Genomic DNA, 16712 nt, shown 5'->3' with positions numbered 1-16712 from the left:
TTTCTGCCTATGAAGATGGGGTCCATAATTCCTGCAGTGGTTAGTTTCATCCTCAGGTAAGACAAGTGCACGATAAGCTTTAAACCACACTCATTCCTTTATCTTCCATTCTTTGGTTATATTATCACTCCTCAATACTTTCATGGCTGTGAGAAGTTCGTTCAGAGCTTAAGAGTTTTCAGAGTCAACTACTTTGACTTTTGGGTCAAAGTGAGAGACAATGTTTTAACATGTTTCAGCTGCTTCTATTGTTTGAATTATGGCTCTGTCCCTCAGTAGTAAGTGGGTCTCCTGTATCCACCCTGCACGTCACTGGTTGTCCAGCTCTTTCCAACAGCATCACTCTCTCTACATGTCCAAAAGTCCAACCTTCTGCTTCTGGAAAAGGCAGAATCTAGGTGGACTCAATGAATAGTGAATCCAGTCCAACTGAAGACCAACTTGCTTACAATCAAAAACCAGGGCGCAAACCATCCTCAGTTGTTGCAGTGCATTCTGGGACTTCTATGTTTTCTACTGTACATGAAGACACTTTTTAACCACTGTTAAGATTTTCAGTTCATCTATCGTGCCCTGCCCAGTGGAGACTTCACATCCCAGCTCTTGTAAATCTGTTTAGAGGATTACAAACACCCTTTTAGTGTGTTTACGCACATTTCCAACACATCTGGATGTGCACATTCCAATCAGGCAGATGATGATCATAAACACACAGATTTATTTTCACAGTTTTTTTGTTGAGCAAAGGAATATACTTGGCAAAAAAAAAAAGTTTTGACTGACTAGATAGAAAGAGTGGAGCATGAGGCTTCATTCATGGCCACCATTGAAACCCATTCAGCAACTTTGGGATGTGCTGGAGAAGGCAGTGACTCAGGCTCTTCGTCGTCTGTAAAAGATCTGGGTGAAAACCAAATGCAAGAAGATAAATCTCAAGATGTTGCAAGAGCTCACTGACACAATGCCACAGTGAAAGTGTTAAAGTAATATTCATCAGATAAAAGACCTGATTCATCTTCTTTTCCCAGGTGGAGTCTGGTCCTTCTCATCTTTGTTCAAAGTCTACAGACTGTAAGATCCGTCTCTCAATCACACATCACCACCATTGTGCTAAGCGGTAGATTTGCATTTGTCTTTTCTATTTTTCTTCCATGTCCTTTCAACACTGTTGCTGTTACTTTTAATAACAACGCATTGTGTGTGTAAGTCATGATGGGGTGTTAACCGTTGCTCTCGGGGCAGTAGCTCATTTGTTATTTACAAATATGCGGCTGGGACGCGATAAATACTCGAACCCAAGATGTCACACGTACAGACGGTTTTGGCTTCGGTTCTCCAAGCAAATCCTTGAATCCACTTGATGCACCTGGGAGATATATGGTTGGATTACACGGTGTTTACTTCTCTGCAGGCAACATTTACTGAGAAAAATCGTCAGAGGTTTCCTAAATACTTAAAATATGCTGCGTGCTTGCCAGTGGTGTCTGGATGGAATCCTGGTCCAGTCACTCAGGGACAAGTGTGAGGACGTCCGGGGGTCCACACTCAGCAATCCTTCTCTAGGTCCTCGGAATTAGGATGGAAAGCACTCTGAGAGCGCAGACCTCTGCCAAGCACCATTTGCATTGTAGTCTATTGTTGTAGTCTAGACCAGGGGTTCTTAACCTTTTTGATCTTGGGACTCACCTTTTCCAGAACAAATGGGTCCATGGCCCACTGAAGGAATAGAACTGATTCATAACTGTGACTACTGATTTCTGGTTTCGCAATGACTGATTTCATTTGTGTTCAACAACCAGACATGTAAACAAAACCAAACCTAGTCAAATGACCTGAAACCTTCATCAGCACACAGATATTTGTCACTGAAAAGTCCAACCAGCAGCAGAACCAGGTGCAAGTCGTGTTCATCAAATTTACTAAAGAAAAAAACAGAAGAAAAAAATATCCTTGATGCAAACTGTTGAGTAAATTTGAAAAACTGTACATCATGAATAAAATTCGGAATAAAATAAATACAGTGGTAACTCGGTTTTCGAACGTCTCGGAATTCGAACAAATCGGAGTTCGAACCAAAATTTCGAGATTTCTTTGCTTCGGATTTCGAACGAAAATCCAGAACTCGAACGCCCCTGAAAAAAGTCGGAAAAATCATAGCGTGTGCAGACCGATCAGCTGACCCACGACGCACTTTGTTATTGTGTATAACGCAGCCTCTGTATGCAGACGTGTCCCGTTAGCTACATTTACTGACTGTTTTTTCTTCATATTGAGGTGTAAAACCTTTCCTGTCTCCGCACTGGACCGTGGTAGAGTGTCACAGGGGAGGTGCTCGCTCTCGACACTCTACATTCACATTCATTGTGGTCGAGAACCGAGGAGCCACTGTATAATAAAACGTCTAAATATCATAAAACATTTTCTTTTTCTTCAATAAACTCTAAAGAAGCGAAGCAAAGTGTAAATGAAAGTATTGCTATTTAATGTTTTACTTTTAGTTTTCAAAACTGCTCCAACAGGTCATGAACAGTGTTTACTGTTGGGGGCGCCATCACTTTCTTTATCATTTTTTTCTTTTCAAGAACTTCTCCATAGTTGGTAACGCTCACAGATTTGCAGCTGTCAAGTCAGTTCAGTGACACACTACTGCCACCACATGTGGCTCATGTATTAAAACTGAGCGTCTCATGACCCAGAGGTGTAAAACAAAAACGTCTAGGGGCCCTCAAGGGGCCCAACCATGGGCCTTGGCCCTGTAGTTAAGAATCACTGGTCTAGACCACACCACATGAGGCCAAGACAATATAGAGACTGGAACGTATCAAGACAAGATAAGACCAAGATATTTGAAGGTCAAAACTGAGATAAAACCAAGTCTAGACTGATCCACAAATGAGCCGCAGTGGATGCAGGTTCACATTGGTTAACCAAGCAGGTGTCAACTAAAACAGGCATCATCTAAATGTTGAATTGCTTCAGCTTCATAATCTCCAAGTCCTATTCGTAGGAGGCCTCAGTGCAACTCGATCACCCCTGAAAACAAGGCAACTCGACTTGGTTGTTGTTTTTAAATGTTCCACCCAGTTGAGGTTCTGATGGAAGTGTGTCCCTGGGAACTTCTTTTCTGGATCTACAATTTCACCTGAGCTGTCTTCCTGTTTCTCTCACACTCCTCATTCATTTTATGAACATTATTTATGAATCAAACATGATATTTTAATAGTTTGTAAGGCTCTTTTATTGCTTCAGGGTGAAATCAATGAGCCATGCCATGGAAGGAACTGCAGTGTTTGCCAGTGTCTTCCTGCTAAAGGTGCACGGGTAGGAATCAGGTTCCTTCTTTCAGTTTTTGTCGTGAAAAAAAAAAAAGGAAAAAATGTGAATAGTACAAACACCTTCTTCCATCTGCAGGGGGCTCCCGGGAAGACCGGGTCTCAAGGACCCCGCGGGGTGATGGGTCCGTGGGGACGTGCAGGACCTCCAGGGGAGAAAGGTAGAAGAGGAGCAGAAGGATCCCCAGGTCCAGAGGGGCCGAAGGGTGACCGTGTAAGAACATCATAAGCCTGAAATGATCATGTTTAAATGTTTTGATCTTGACAAAGGTCTTTTCTTGTTTTCAAGGGTCCATCTGGTGTCTCCGGCTTTGTTGGTAATGATGGGCTGCCGGTGAGTGAAATCCTGGTCATTTCTCCAGTGTATGTTGAACATCATATTTACAATCTATAACTTAGGATTTTATTTTTATTTCAATTTTGTTTTGTCTTAATTATATAATAATAATAATAATAATAATAATAATAATAATAATAATAATAATCCCCCTCTTGTGTACAATGTGCCACACTTCTACAGTGTTTGTTTTTCAGTGGAATGTTCAGTCTAATATTGCAAACATTTTACACTGTCACTTTCTGATCGTCTGGGGATTCAACGTTTTATGACTGTCAACGGAAGCTTTTCGACAAGAGCGATGGCTCAGGACACATGTGAATAGTTGAGTCGCACTCCCTCTAGCGGCCTTGACTTGAAACATAAAGGGGTTGGACAAAACAATGGAAACATCTTAAAGCTAAAAAAGCTTTAAGGTGTTTCCATTGTGTTGTCCAACCCCCCTTATGTGTTGCACGGACGGCATGAAAAAGAGACAAGGCTTGACCATTGAATTCAGTCAAATATAATGATCCAAATAAGCCATGTAAACCACAAGGAGTGAAGACAAAAACATTGCAGTCTAATCTGACCATTGCTGTCTTCATGCTTTGTTCATTTCCAACATTATTTAAAACAATAAATGTTTTTCAGGGCCACCCTGGACCAGGTGGAGAGCCCGGTCTCCCTGGGGTGGATGGATGTAATGGGACAAGGGGGAAGCCTGGGCCTCCTGGTCTTCCTGGTTTGGATGGTCTTCATGGTCAACCAGTCAGTTCCGATCAGTTGTTCATTCATTCCACATATTCCTGTCATAACAACTATGACGCTGCACTAAAAACCAGTTAAAATGAATCCTCATAAGTGAAGCGCTTCCCAAGTTTTTCACAGAGGTGGAATATAACTCACAAAAATCAAAGAAGTAACCTTTAACCTTCATCCAATGTTATTCATTTCAGGGCTTACGTGGAGCTAAAGGTATTAAAGGAGAGCCGGTGTTCAACACTGGAATACCAGGGCCACGCGTACGTTCAAAACAATCCTTCTGCAAAACATTCCCTGAGTTTTGTTTCTGATACGAAGGTTGTCTCTTATCTACTTTAAGGGCCCTCCTGGTCCAGAGGGAGCCCAGGGTCTGCCCGTAAGTTGAAGGTCTTAACTGTTGTCTATAGCAAATCCAACAGTCTGTACTTTCTAAATTTAGGGACCAAAGGGAGTTGTTGGTCCAAAGGGCTACTTTGGCCTTCCAGGACCTCATGGACTCAAGGTGATCACCATAAATATTCACTGCTAAATACACATGTCCAGATATCCTTATTATAAAACATGAATATGTTTGTGATCAGGGCTTCAAAGGAGCTGACGGCGTGAGGGGAATTCCAGTAGGTCACACTCCAGAACACCCGTCACTGTCTAGAGCACTAATGCTAATCCAGGGTTTTTGCTGCAGGGAGATCCTGGACGTTCGCTGCCTGGTCTTCCAGGTGAAGATGTAAGTGTTCCAACTTCACGTTAGACAACAGCTGCAGTATGATGCCGGTGCCAAGAGTCACTTTTATACCTCTCCTAGGGGGAGCAAGGCTCACCAGGCCCACAGGGACCTGAGGAGGTGGTAGAGTACCCCATCGGTGTTCTTCCACCTAAAGGTTACAAGGTAGATGCCCCACTTTCATTTTCAAATCATTCCATTTCACACGATTATATTCATTCTTGCATTAAGATCTTTCTGCTCTCATGCGCCCACTAGGGAGAACAAGGGTCTCCAGGACCATGTGGACCGAAAGGCTTAAGTGTGAGTTGATTTTTAAAAAATAAAAACATCCTCAGTGCATTCAAACAACTTTAGCAAAGTTACCTTTTACAGGGGCCAAACCTGGGCTTCATCCAAGGGATGAAAGGAGAGCAAGGGATTCCAGGATTGCCAGGGAGGAGAGTAAGTGACACTGACATATGTGACCGATGTATGAGAATCGTCAATGACATACATAGAAATTCTCTTCACGGAAGTGGAAAGACAGATCCATTATGAATTCAAAGCACATGTTTGCAGACCATGTATTGCCTGCTGTCCTTCAGGATGCACAACCTCTCGACACCTGAGACACATCTTCCATAATTGTAGAATATTTTTTTTGTTTTTATTTCGCATCTTTATGGTAGCTTGATGTATTATTATTATTATTTTTCTAGTTTAGTTTAGCATCCTTACAGTTAATCCTCAAATGTGGAATTTCATACAAAGACTAATTCAAGTTTCAACTCCAACATTTATAATTCAACATGTACATATATTTAAATGGCACTTTGCAGGGATGTGAGTCATGTAGATGTTTTTTATTAATAGCCAGTGACATTGAAAATATCTTGAATATACAGGATATGGCTTAGCTCTATGTTTTATAAAACATTAGTTTGTGAAAAAAAAAAAAAAAAATGTATTCACTGTTTTCCCATTTTGAAGGGTGACCAAGGAGTTCCTGGACGTGATGGTGCTTTTGGCCTGGAGGTAACATAATATATGATTTATTGCAAGATTTGATCATGATTTTTTAAATATGTATTTAAGGGACCAACTGGTGACAGAGGACATCCGGGGTTTCCTGGAGGACGGGGGTTAAAGGTGATACACATAGAAAATATTTTTCCTCTAGCTGTATTAAAGAAAGAATGTGTTTTTTTTAATATTAAATCGAAAATGTTTTTTTTTTAAATATATTTTTCATCAGGACACATACTTCATCTTGTGTATCTGCTGTCTGTTACAGGGTTACCAAGGGGAGCCTGGACTTCCTGGACCTCATCTATTCATGAAAGGCGGCGATTTAAGAGGCAAGAGTGGAAAGGATCAACGTTCTGTCCTTCTTTTTGCTTTTCTTTTTTTTCTCTAAAAACTCAAAATGTGATTCATTGTCGGTGGCGTACCAGGTGTCATATACCTGGTAAACAGTTTGGATGAACACCTTCTACTTTTTCTGCTCCATGACTTGTTAATGTTATGATAGGTGCTCGAGGAGACATGGGTGACCCTGGTCCACCTGGATCTCCTGGTGATCCTGGCTACAGAGGCCCACCCGGGCCCCGAGGGTCCCCTGGATTATCAATAGCAGGTATCAGTTGATCATTTTACTTCGTAGATAAATCAATGACAGATCATGTGATCAATTCCTGGTGACAGATCGACTACATTTCAGTAGTCGATAACATGGCACTACAATGCTCGTTCTGTTCCGACGCATCGCATCACACTTATCCTCGTGTTTGAATCGTAAAGAAAATAATGATGAGTGATTGTCGATTTGGTCTCACTGGCAGCATCTAGAGGGCAAAAACTACTTTAGCTACTAACCATCAAATATGTATTACAATAATCATGTTGCATTTTAAATATACATTTTAATCGGGTATGTAAATGCATATATGAAATAGCTGTTGATATCTGTTCAACTCGGATGTTGTATTCTTTCTAGGTCAGCCGGGTCCCCGGGGCCCACCCGGCCCTAAAGGTCTTAAGGGAGAGCCAGGATATTTTCACAACTTAATAGATAATCCACTGCCTGGACTGAAGGGAAACAAAGGTCTTCCTGGACACAAAGGAGTCACAGGCCTCCCCGGTGCTCCAGGTGATCTTTGCATGCACGGAATACTGACATGTTTATCAAACTCCCTGACACCTTCTTTTACTATTTCCTCATGGGCTCCGCATAGGATGTGGAGGTGAGTCTTACGAATGGTTTAACAAAAGAGTCTGAAGAAAAGAAGTCGAAACTGTCAACTTCTGGATCCCATAGATTACATCTGTGAGCCTGGTTACCCTGGTGATCCTGGGGACAGGGGGCCCAAAGGTTCTAAAGGCAGCAAGGGACTTATGGGAGTCAAAGGTAATGTTGATCTGTTCTGTGTTACTTTTAAAGTAACACAGAACAGTAACAGTGTCTTCTTCTTCTTTTCCTTTCGGCTTCTCCCTTCAGTGGTGGCCACAGCGGATCATCCTCCTCCATCTCACCCTGTCCTCTGCTTCCTCTTCTCTCAAACCTACAGACCTCATGTCCTCCTTCACCACCTCCATCAATCTCCTCTTTGGCCTTCCTCTCCACCTTCTGCCTGGCAGTTCCAACCTCAACATCTTCCTACCAATGTACTGGCTATCTCTCCTCTGTACACGTCCAAACCATCTCTTTCTGACTTTGTCTCCTAAACACCTGACATGTGCTGTCCCTCTGACATACTACTTCCTGATCTTATCCATCCTGCTCACTCCCAGAGAGAACCTTAGCATCTTCACCTCTGCTACCTCCAGCTTTGCCTCCTGTCTTTTCCTCCACAAAAGACCTGGGGAAGCCTTGTTAAATGTCAACAAGTCTACTGCCACCTCTCCTAAACACTTCCACACCTGCACAGATACATCATCAGGATCCACTGCTTTTCCACTCTTCATCCTCTTCAACACCCTTTTCACTTAAGCCTTACTAATCTTTGCTATGCCCTGCTCTACGATGGCCACTCCTTCTACTGTTTGTTCTCACTCATTTTCCTCATTCATCAGCTCTTCAAAGTGCTCTTTCCATCTCACCAACACACTTCTGTTATCAGTCGAAATGAACATAACACTTTTTTCACCTTGAAAAACTGGCCTGGCTATCCACCTTTTTTCTGAGCATCCTTCCATCTGCATCATTTTTCGTCTGGACAGATAAAGTGCTGAGGTTGGCAGATTCTCAAACGCAGTGAAACCATGAAGAAGAGACACGTCCATATCTCACAGCTTGACTTAAACTTGTCTTTTTCACAGGCTGTCATGGGGAGTGTCATTGCAGCTCTGCTGGTGCACCCCCTGGGCCACCCGGTCCTCCTGGATACCCAGGATCTCCAGGGATACCTGGGCAGAAAGGAGTAATGGGGGATCCTGGATTAAATGGAGGAGATGGACCGACAGGGCCACACGTGAGAACATTCTAATGTCTAGTTAATTATAGTCACCAACTGCAAATTCAGGTAAGATTTTCATTGGTCACAGGGCTTCAGGGGACCCCCTGGCTTGAAAGGTCGCAAGGGTCATAAAGGGGACTCTTATGTTACTGATGCTAAAGGTAAATGGAAGATGATTTTGTTTTTCCACGAAGATTGTGTGTGGTTGATTTGTTGGTAAAATCATTTCACTTCTTTAGGGAACAAGGGTGACCCTGGAGATTCAGGATACCCTGGATCACCAGGCTCTAAAGGACGACCGGGACCAGATGGACCGCCAGGCCTTGTTGGAGATCGTGGAGTGCCAGTAAGTTTTTTTTTTTCTTCATTCATTTTACTTCAGTCAGCAGGAAATTGCCCATTAATATCAATCCGTGTATCAGGGGTCTGGATATTCTGGAGTGCCAGGTCCTAAAGGTGTTTATGGCTTGCCTGGACCAAAAGGGCGTCCAGGCCCAACAGGACCACCAGGTCCAGGTCTACCAGGCCCTCCAGGACTGCATGGTATGCAAGGAAGTCCTGGCTATCCCGGCCCTCCGGGTATTCCAGGAAGACCAGGTCCTCCAGGTAGGAGAGAATTTTGACACTTAGATGCTGCAATGGTTTATTGTGAAATTGAAAATGTCATTATCTTTACTGAACAGGTGAAACTGATGTCTGCTGCGATGACCCTGTTGTTGGATTACCTGGTTCGCAGGGAGACCCAGGTGCACCAGGTGAAATACATCTATCTATCTCTCTTGTGATATTATTTTGGAAAAACGAGTATTCCTTTCGAGTTTATTATCTATGTCTAATGCAGGGAATCCAGGTGCACCTGGCAGACCTGGTCATTCTGGAAACCCAGGGCCACCAGGACGAAAAGGCATGAAAGGCGATGATGGTGAAATTGGGGGAACAGGAATACCAGGTTAAAGAGAAAAATATTCAGGTTTTCAAGTTTGAGCTAGAAATGAAACAGTCCTTTTCCTTCTTTCACTCACATTCTGATATGATCAGGACCACGGGGAATAACTGGGGATCCAGGAAATATTGGTCCCGATGGAATTAGTATAGAGGGACCTGGAGGATCCCCTGGACTTCCTGGACCACCTGGATTGAAGGGCATCAGAGGAGATGTATATAGTTCCTTGCCTGGTGTACCTGGTCCCCCAGGTCCGCCAGGTGCGGTCGGTTGGAAAGGATTTCCAGGCAGTTCGGGAAATCCTGGATACCCAGGTAACTATCCATGACATTTTGATGGTAGTAGTACAAATAAACCCATCAAAAATGTAAATCTTGGAACTGAAGGCACACCAGGACAACCAGGTCAGCCAGGCAGAAAAGGAGGACGAGGTGACAGTGGTGATCCAGGCGTCACTGGTATTCCAGGACCACCATGCACAACATATCTTAAAGGACTTCCTGGTCCACCTGGGCCCCCAGGACATCCAGGACCAGGAGGACCACCAGGTGACAGCATGGTTAAACTGAAACTAAATTGTTTCTTACAGGACAGTAGCCTGATTCATGAGTCACCCAAAACACGCCATTACATGATGTGTTTCAGGTGTTATTGGTCAGAAGGGTTTAAAGGGAGATATTGGTCAACCTGGTTATGGACAAAAGGGCCCTAGTGGTTATCCAGGTCCTCCAGGAGAGCCTGGGGTACCTGGTGACAATGGATATTTTGGCCCACCCGGAGATCCTGGTGACGCTGGCTGGCCTGGACAAAAAGGTGAATCCAAGTCACCTGCAAGAGCAGATTATTTTTTAGTTGACTTCATGCACATTTAGGTTTAAGACTGTGTTCTTGTCTTCAGGTGAACTGGGATACCATGGTAAAGGTGGATCCAGAGGGTTACCAGGCTTTCCTGGACCTCCAGGACGTGAGGGAAGAAAGGGAGGACTGGGTATTGATGGGAATCCCGGTCTCCCAGGACAACCAGGATATCCTGGCAACAAAGGTATTTATCCAGTCCACATATAAACTTGCGTGGTTCACTATCTTCACCTTACTGATGGGAATAAGTAAGAGACCAAGTAAATAAAATAAGTAAATAGAAATTAAATTCCATCTCACTCTGTCCATTCAGGGGTACGTGGTCCAATCGGCATTGAAGGTCCATTAAGAATTGTAAATGCTACAAAAGGAAAACCAGGACCACCAGGAAGAAGAGGACAGCCTGGCAAAGATGGACCTCGAGGTACTACTACTGTCCTCTGAAGATCAAAATGTAGTATTGTAATGACCAGGGCATTTATTTTTCACCAAAGGTTTCAAGGGCCAGAGAGGGTTGCCTGGCGATCAAGGAACTGACGGTTGGCCGGGTCCTCCAGGATCAAAAGGCATTGCTGGGAGTTCATGCATTAGAGCAAAGCCTGGGTATCCAGGAACACGTGGACCTAAAGGATTCTCTGGTCCACCGGGATATGCTGGGCAATACGGGGAACCAGTAATTTCTATTGCTTTTTGCTTCAATGAAATTTGAGTCAAAGTTAATCTGGCTCTTCCCTGCAGTTGAGAAGTTTGTATCAATATTCCACTGTCTTACATAGGGGGACGTTGGACTTACTGGACCACCAGGAAACTATGGCCCAAAAGGATATCCTGGTGCTAAAGGTATGACAGTATAATGGAAAGTATGATAGAAGAATTGTCTACCTGTGTGACTGAGAAGTGAGAAAACCTTTTTAGGTGAGCCAGGAGAATCATTTGGAGGACCTGGACCTCCAGGACCTAAGGGATTGCCAGGGGAAAATGGACATTGGGGTGAGTTCATTAAGTTCGGGTTGGGAATTGGGGTTGGGGTGCGATTATGTTTCCTCTAATATCATCTCTTTCCTTTACTCAGTTCCAAGAGGGGTACCAGGAGATCCAGGTGATCCAGGACCAACAGGAAGACCTGGGCAACCTGGACGGCCGGGTAATTCCGGAGATCCAGGAAGAAATGGAGGGCCAGGTCAGGACAGGCCAGAAACTATAAATTGATAGCATTTTGATAGCCTTTCATTCATGCCATCGACAGGGTTTCCTGGACCACCTGGTCCACCAGGACAACCAGGCCATCCAGGGATTAAAGGTGATCTAGGGGGTGTGGGATCACAAGGACCACCTGGGCCATATGGACCCACAGGTACTGGAATCGTTGTTTGAAATATTGGAATGATCCATAGTTATCATATTTATTTATTTAATACTTCAATATTCCAATTTTCCCAATTTCAGGCCCCCCTGGTCCTCCTGGTATCGATGGTCTGGATGGTCTAAGGGGTCCTCAGGGGATGAAAGGAGCAAGTGGTAAAAGGAACTCTAATAATAATAATCATAATAAAAATAATACCTCCATAATATTTCATTAGTTATCACTTTTATATGTCAAAAATAAGTGTGTTTCAGTTCTGTCCATACTGAGTTAATGTGCCAGTTTGACCACTTTTAGGAAGCATCATTCCAGGCCCTCCTGGACCAGATGGTTTCCCTGGAAGAAAAGGTTCTAGGGGTCACCCTGGATCACCTGGAGGCAGTCTGCCTGGACCAAAAGGCATACGTGGCCCAGATGGAGAGCCAGGTATCTTTCTCCTTTTATAGAAATATAAACTTTAGATGTCTTCATGCACAAGCTGGTGGAGAAATCAAAATGCCACCTATAATTACATGTGACTATCCAGGTGCTCTCAAGTCACATGACACCAATGAGAAGTGTCAGTTGTCACATTGTAAACCTCAAATTTTCTTCAGGTCTTCCAGGCATCCCAGGTGAACCCGGTTACCCAAGCCAGCAATGCCATTTTCCAAGTCCAGGACCTCCGGGGGATGTTGGAATAGAAGGTTATCCTGGTCCTGAAGGTGCACCTGTCTAGGATATTTGAGAATTCAACTTTAGGATATAGCACCATACAATTTTGCAGCATGTCTTTGCTTCCGTGTAGGTCCTCCTGGGGCTCCAGGCCCTCCAGGTGGTTTATATTTCTCAAAAGGGGACCCTGGACCAAATGGCGCTCCGGGATATCCAGGCCGCAAAGGGGAGAAGGGCCTTTTAGGACCACCTGGATCTCAAGGCTATCCAGGGTTTCGTGGGCCAAAAGGTAATTCTAACATATGTTACTGTTAGGGTTTTGAAATTCTCTCTGAAAGATTAGACATGTTTTTTTGCAGGTGTGAGAGGCTTTGATGGCCCCAGAGGTCCTCAAGGTCATCGTGGTCAGAATGGTGATCCTGGGCCAAGTGGTCGAAAAGGAGCAACTGGGCCACGTGGGGACACTGGTGAGTATCATTGTGATGTCACAGAAGTCCTGCCAGGGAAAGACCTCAGATGATGCCATAACAAGCTGGGTTGACCTTGGATGTCATACTGGAAGTCTTGGTTTATAGTTATGGCTAAATAAAATGATCCGTACATTGTCCCTGCCTTTAAAATGAGGCATGCTGCCACATATGCCTTGAAGTTGTATGTACAAAGAACCTTGGTAGGATTCGAAATTCCAAAAATAATATGGTGTGTGGTTACTTCTTTGTTTTGTGATACAATCTCACCTTTCAACTTGCGCAGGAGCTAGAGGTGCACGTGGTGATTCCATACCCGGAATCCCTCAGCTAACTCCCTTTGGAAGTCCAGGACCTCCCGGTTTACCAGGACCTTTAGGATTTCCTGGTAATGTTGGTCCACCGGGATCCCCTGGACCAAAAGGCAAGAAATGTTTAATGTAGTTCTTATGTGGTGATTCAGGTGTTGTGTGATTTCATACTTACATGCTTCTCCAGGATTAAAGGGTCCAGTAGGATCTACGGGCCCCCCTGGCCCACCTGGCCCTGATGGTCGTGATGGCCCTCGAGGCGACCAGGGCAATGGTGGGCAGCCCGGCTTCATTGGACCTCAGGGTTAGTTATCAAGTCATTTAACCTTTGCTCTTTCAATAAGATACCCATTTATTTTTAATATTCATTTCACGCCGCCTCTATCCAGGTAGTCCTGGTCCACCAGGTGACCCCGGTGCACCAGGCCATGGATCTGTGCCCAGCTCAGGTTTCCTATTAGTGATACACAGTCAGTCAGTGACGGTGCCACTTTGTCCTGTTGGTACAAGTCTACTGTGGGTGGGTTACAGTTTAGTCTACCTCGAGGGTCAAGAGAATGCTCATATCCAAGACCTTGGTACGTGTTCTTCCTCATATGTTAATTTCTGTTTCTCAAGAAAAAAAAAACATTGCATCCCTCCCTGACAGGTCAAGCTGGCTCCTGCTTGCCTGTGTTTTCCACAATGCCGTTCTCCTATTGCAACAAGGCTGCGTGTCACTACTCTGGGCGGAATGACAAATCTTGCTGGCTTTCCACCACTGCTGCCATACCCATGATGCCTCTCTTCGGACAAGAGATCAGTTCCCACATCAGCCGCTGTGTTGTGTGTGAAACACGCTCACCTGCCGTGGCTTTTCATAGTCAGGATCACAGAGTTCCTGCGTGTCCCTTTGGCTGGCGGAGCCTTTGGACGGGATACTCTTTTCTCATGGTTCGTATTTATATATTTTGAGCATTTAAAATGAAGCCTTATCTGATCTGCTCCTGTTCGGTTTCTATCCCTAGAACACTGGAGCCGGTGACAACGGTGGCGGCCAGTCTCTTGCTTCCACTGGGAGCTGTCTGACAGACTTCCGAACTCACCCTTTCGTAGAGTGTCAGGGAGCACGTGGTTCATGCCATTACTTTGCAAACCTCTTCAGTTTTTGGCTCACCACAGTAAATGAGTCAGAGCAGTTCAGAACCCCAGTGTCCAGCACTATTAAAGCGGCTGAGCAGCAGCGGCGCAAGGCCAGCCAGTGCCATGTCTGCCTCAAAAACTGACCCTGTAGAACATGACTGTGAGACAGTCAGGAAGCGTCTTGGCCATGGTCCATTCCGAGTGGCTTGCACTGGTCACAGGGCTCCATATGCAACACCCTCCGTCATAGTCATGGTTGGTGCCTAGCTAGCTAGTCAGCTGTCAATTTGAGAACATAAAAGCAAAACACACAGCTGTGTAATATTTAATGTTTGCTCCGTAATTGTAAGTTACAGTTATATTTGTCATATTTCGCTCACTTCTTCATCTTTAAACTTGACCCCAAGGTTTATTTTGGTTGTATGAGCTTTATGTGTTGAGTAATTTCAATAAAGGCAAGTGGACTTTCTTCAGAATCTCTTCAGATACAACTATATGACCTGTGAAGAGCACAAACATCTGAGAGTGTCATGTAGACAGGATAAGAAAGTGCCTCTACAATAGCACTTGTATGAAGTACATCATCGAATGGAGTAAAATAACAGGCTGCAAGATGAACAGAACAGAATCTTGTGTCATTTTGTTAAAATATTTACTAACTTTTTGCATTGCCTTCTGTTACGCCCCAAGATAAATAGTGTTAGGGATACCCAGAACAGGTTGCTAGTTCTTCACAGACCATCACTTAAATACAGCTTTCTTAGTCACTTATTGATTTCTGTTTGGACTGGACCACATTTATTTCCTCATTAGTTTTGGTACAGCTGGTATTCCATAATTCAAATGGTGCATATAGAAGTATTTCTATGTGCCCTTTCAAATCGACGCAGGTCTGGATTCTATCCATCCAGCCCGTTTGTCTGAGCTCATGTAGATGCCTCACAACAGAGTAAAGTACTTTCTCGAGTTTCTTCTCATTTTGTAAACACAGAATACGACACACCCTCTGATGATGTCATGTATTCAAAAGCTCAAACCAACTTCTGGTGGTTCCAGCTGTTTCCAAGTTCTGAATCAGTTCTTCTCCTGGACTGAACGCGCCGGCTTGTTCAAAATTGCCTTTGGGAACCTGAACATCCCGGTGTGAAAGACCTCTACAGTGACTGAGAACATCAAGAATGAAAGCTATCAACAACATTTCAAATGCTAATGGATGGATTAAATACTGTACAGGGGAATAAGCTGAGTTTTAAGTTGTGGATAGAGAACTGAACTCAACACACGTCGGATGTTTCAACTTCATATTTATTTACTTTCTCCACGGAACCCAAGTGACAATCAGAATACATTACTCTTTTCCGCAAACTTGTTTTTCCCTTTTCCATTTTTTGTTACACAAAACAAGAGAACACTCAGTGCAATAAGACAGAGGACTCTGACGGTGTGGTGCTCTCTCTAACTTTTTCACAGTGCACATTTATACACAAGAAAGATTGTACATCATCATTGTTACATTTTCAAGCTTCACCCACCAAGAATGTGGCTCGAGCAAAGTGAATATCTTCAAACAATCATATATTTTTTTTTCACTATTAAACTTGCATACAGTGTCGCTTGGCACACACTCTTTCTCCCTGACGCACACGCACGCACTCACACACAGACTTACAAACAGGTACAACACAAACAGACCTCTGTAGCGTTGACTCTCACCAGAGTGGGGGTACTGCACTTGCGCTGGGTGAGCTCATGCGTCAAGCCCAGCCTATTTTGGCAATGTGGACATTGCATTTCATTGTGCAAAAAGGAAACTGATTTCGGTGAAATAAGTAAGAGGCTGAGGTAGAGGGGAAGCGCAGCGGGGCGGGACGTCTGGTGGATGATTGTTGCTAGTGCAGATTTTATTCCTCAAAGCCAAAGCAGATTTATTTCCAGGCTCTGGTGCAACCCCCTTACTTCTGTTGCAATGTTGTAGGTCCTTATACAAATTAAACTTTACAAACTAAATCTGGATAATCATCAAATGTGTTTTGTTTTTGTTTGAACTCCCTACAAGCTGTTAAAAACTACAAAGCTCTCACTTTGTTAAATTCCATTTCAAAAATATATATCTAAAGCATAATCATGGATCAAGTGAATATGGCTCTTATAATCTGCTGTTAAAATGAAGAAAGGTTGTAAAAGCTCGGGTGTTGATTGTACAGGCTGGATGTTGGCGTCAAGTATTTACACGGTGTAATGGTGCTTGCAGTGTGCAGGGGCAAGGTAAGGTCACTGGTGTTCACCAGTTATTGCCACCGAGCCCGTATGTAACATGTGCAACCGCACCATTTGCTTCCTGTAGCATGCTTTGGCTAGTTTGGGAACCGTCATTGTGGTGTGCTGTACGTTCTCATGTACGACCCCATCCCACCCACTTT

At 43.9% G+C, this 16712-nt stretch overlaps 1 protein-coding gene across 1 annotated transcript; it reads left to right on the top strand.

Annotated features, from left to right (window-relative positions):
* The first annotated feature begins 15 nt into the window (after nucleotides 1–15).
* On the top strand, nucleotides 16–14435 carry LOC128769776 (collagen alpha-4(IV) chain-like). Its single transcript, XM_053883750.1, is given in 43 exon segments — nucleotides 16–56; nucleotides 1029–1071; nucleotides 3250–3321; nucleotides 3412–3546; nucleotides 3622–3666; nucleotides 4309–4419; nucleotides 4608–4673; nucleotides 4754–4789; nucleotides 4853–4915; nucleotides 4995–5030; nucleotides 5099–5140; nucleotides 5219–5302; nucleotides 5396–5440; nucleotides 5513–5581; nucleotides 6414–6477; nucleotides 6651–6755; nucleotides 7116–7268; nucleotides 7354–7362; nucleotides 7437–7526; nucleotides 8438–8589; nucleotides 8663–8699; nucleotides 8814–8920; nucleotides 8997–9180; nucleotides 9258–9320; nucleotides 9416–9523; nucleotides 9613–9831; nucleotides 9913–10065; nucleotides 10163–10330; nucleotides 10416–10559; nucleotides 10870–10978; nucleotides 11274–11365; nucleotides 11448–11555; nucleotides 11622–11729; nucleotides 11822–11893; nucleotides 12036–12164; nucleotides 12335–12442; nucleotides 12526–12681; nucleotides 12752–12859; nucleotides 13146–13292; nucleotides 13376–13478; nucleotides 13564–13748; nucleotides 13820–14103; nucleotides 14178–14435. Coding segments are annotated over 43 exon segments (4611 nt in total).
* Nucleotides 14436–16712: the final 2277 nt, after the last annotated feature.

Source organism: Synchiropus splendidus, chromosome 13 (genome assembly GCF_027744825.2).
Source record: "Synchiropus splendidus isolate RoL2022-P1 chromosome 13, RoL_Sspl_1.0, whole genome shotgun sequence".
NCBI lineage: Eukaryota > Metazoa > Chordata > Actinopteri > Syngnathiformes > Callionymidae > Synchiropus > Synchiropus splendidus.
The sequence above is the reverse complement of the archived record's forward strand: the minus strand, read 5'-3'. Positions and strand labels throughout refer to the sequence as shown.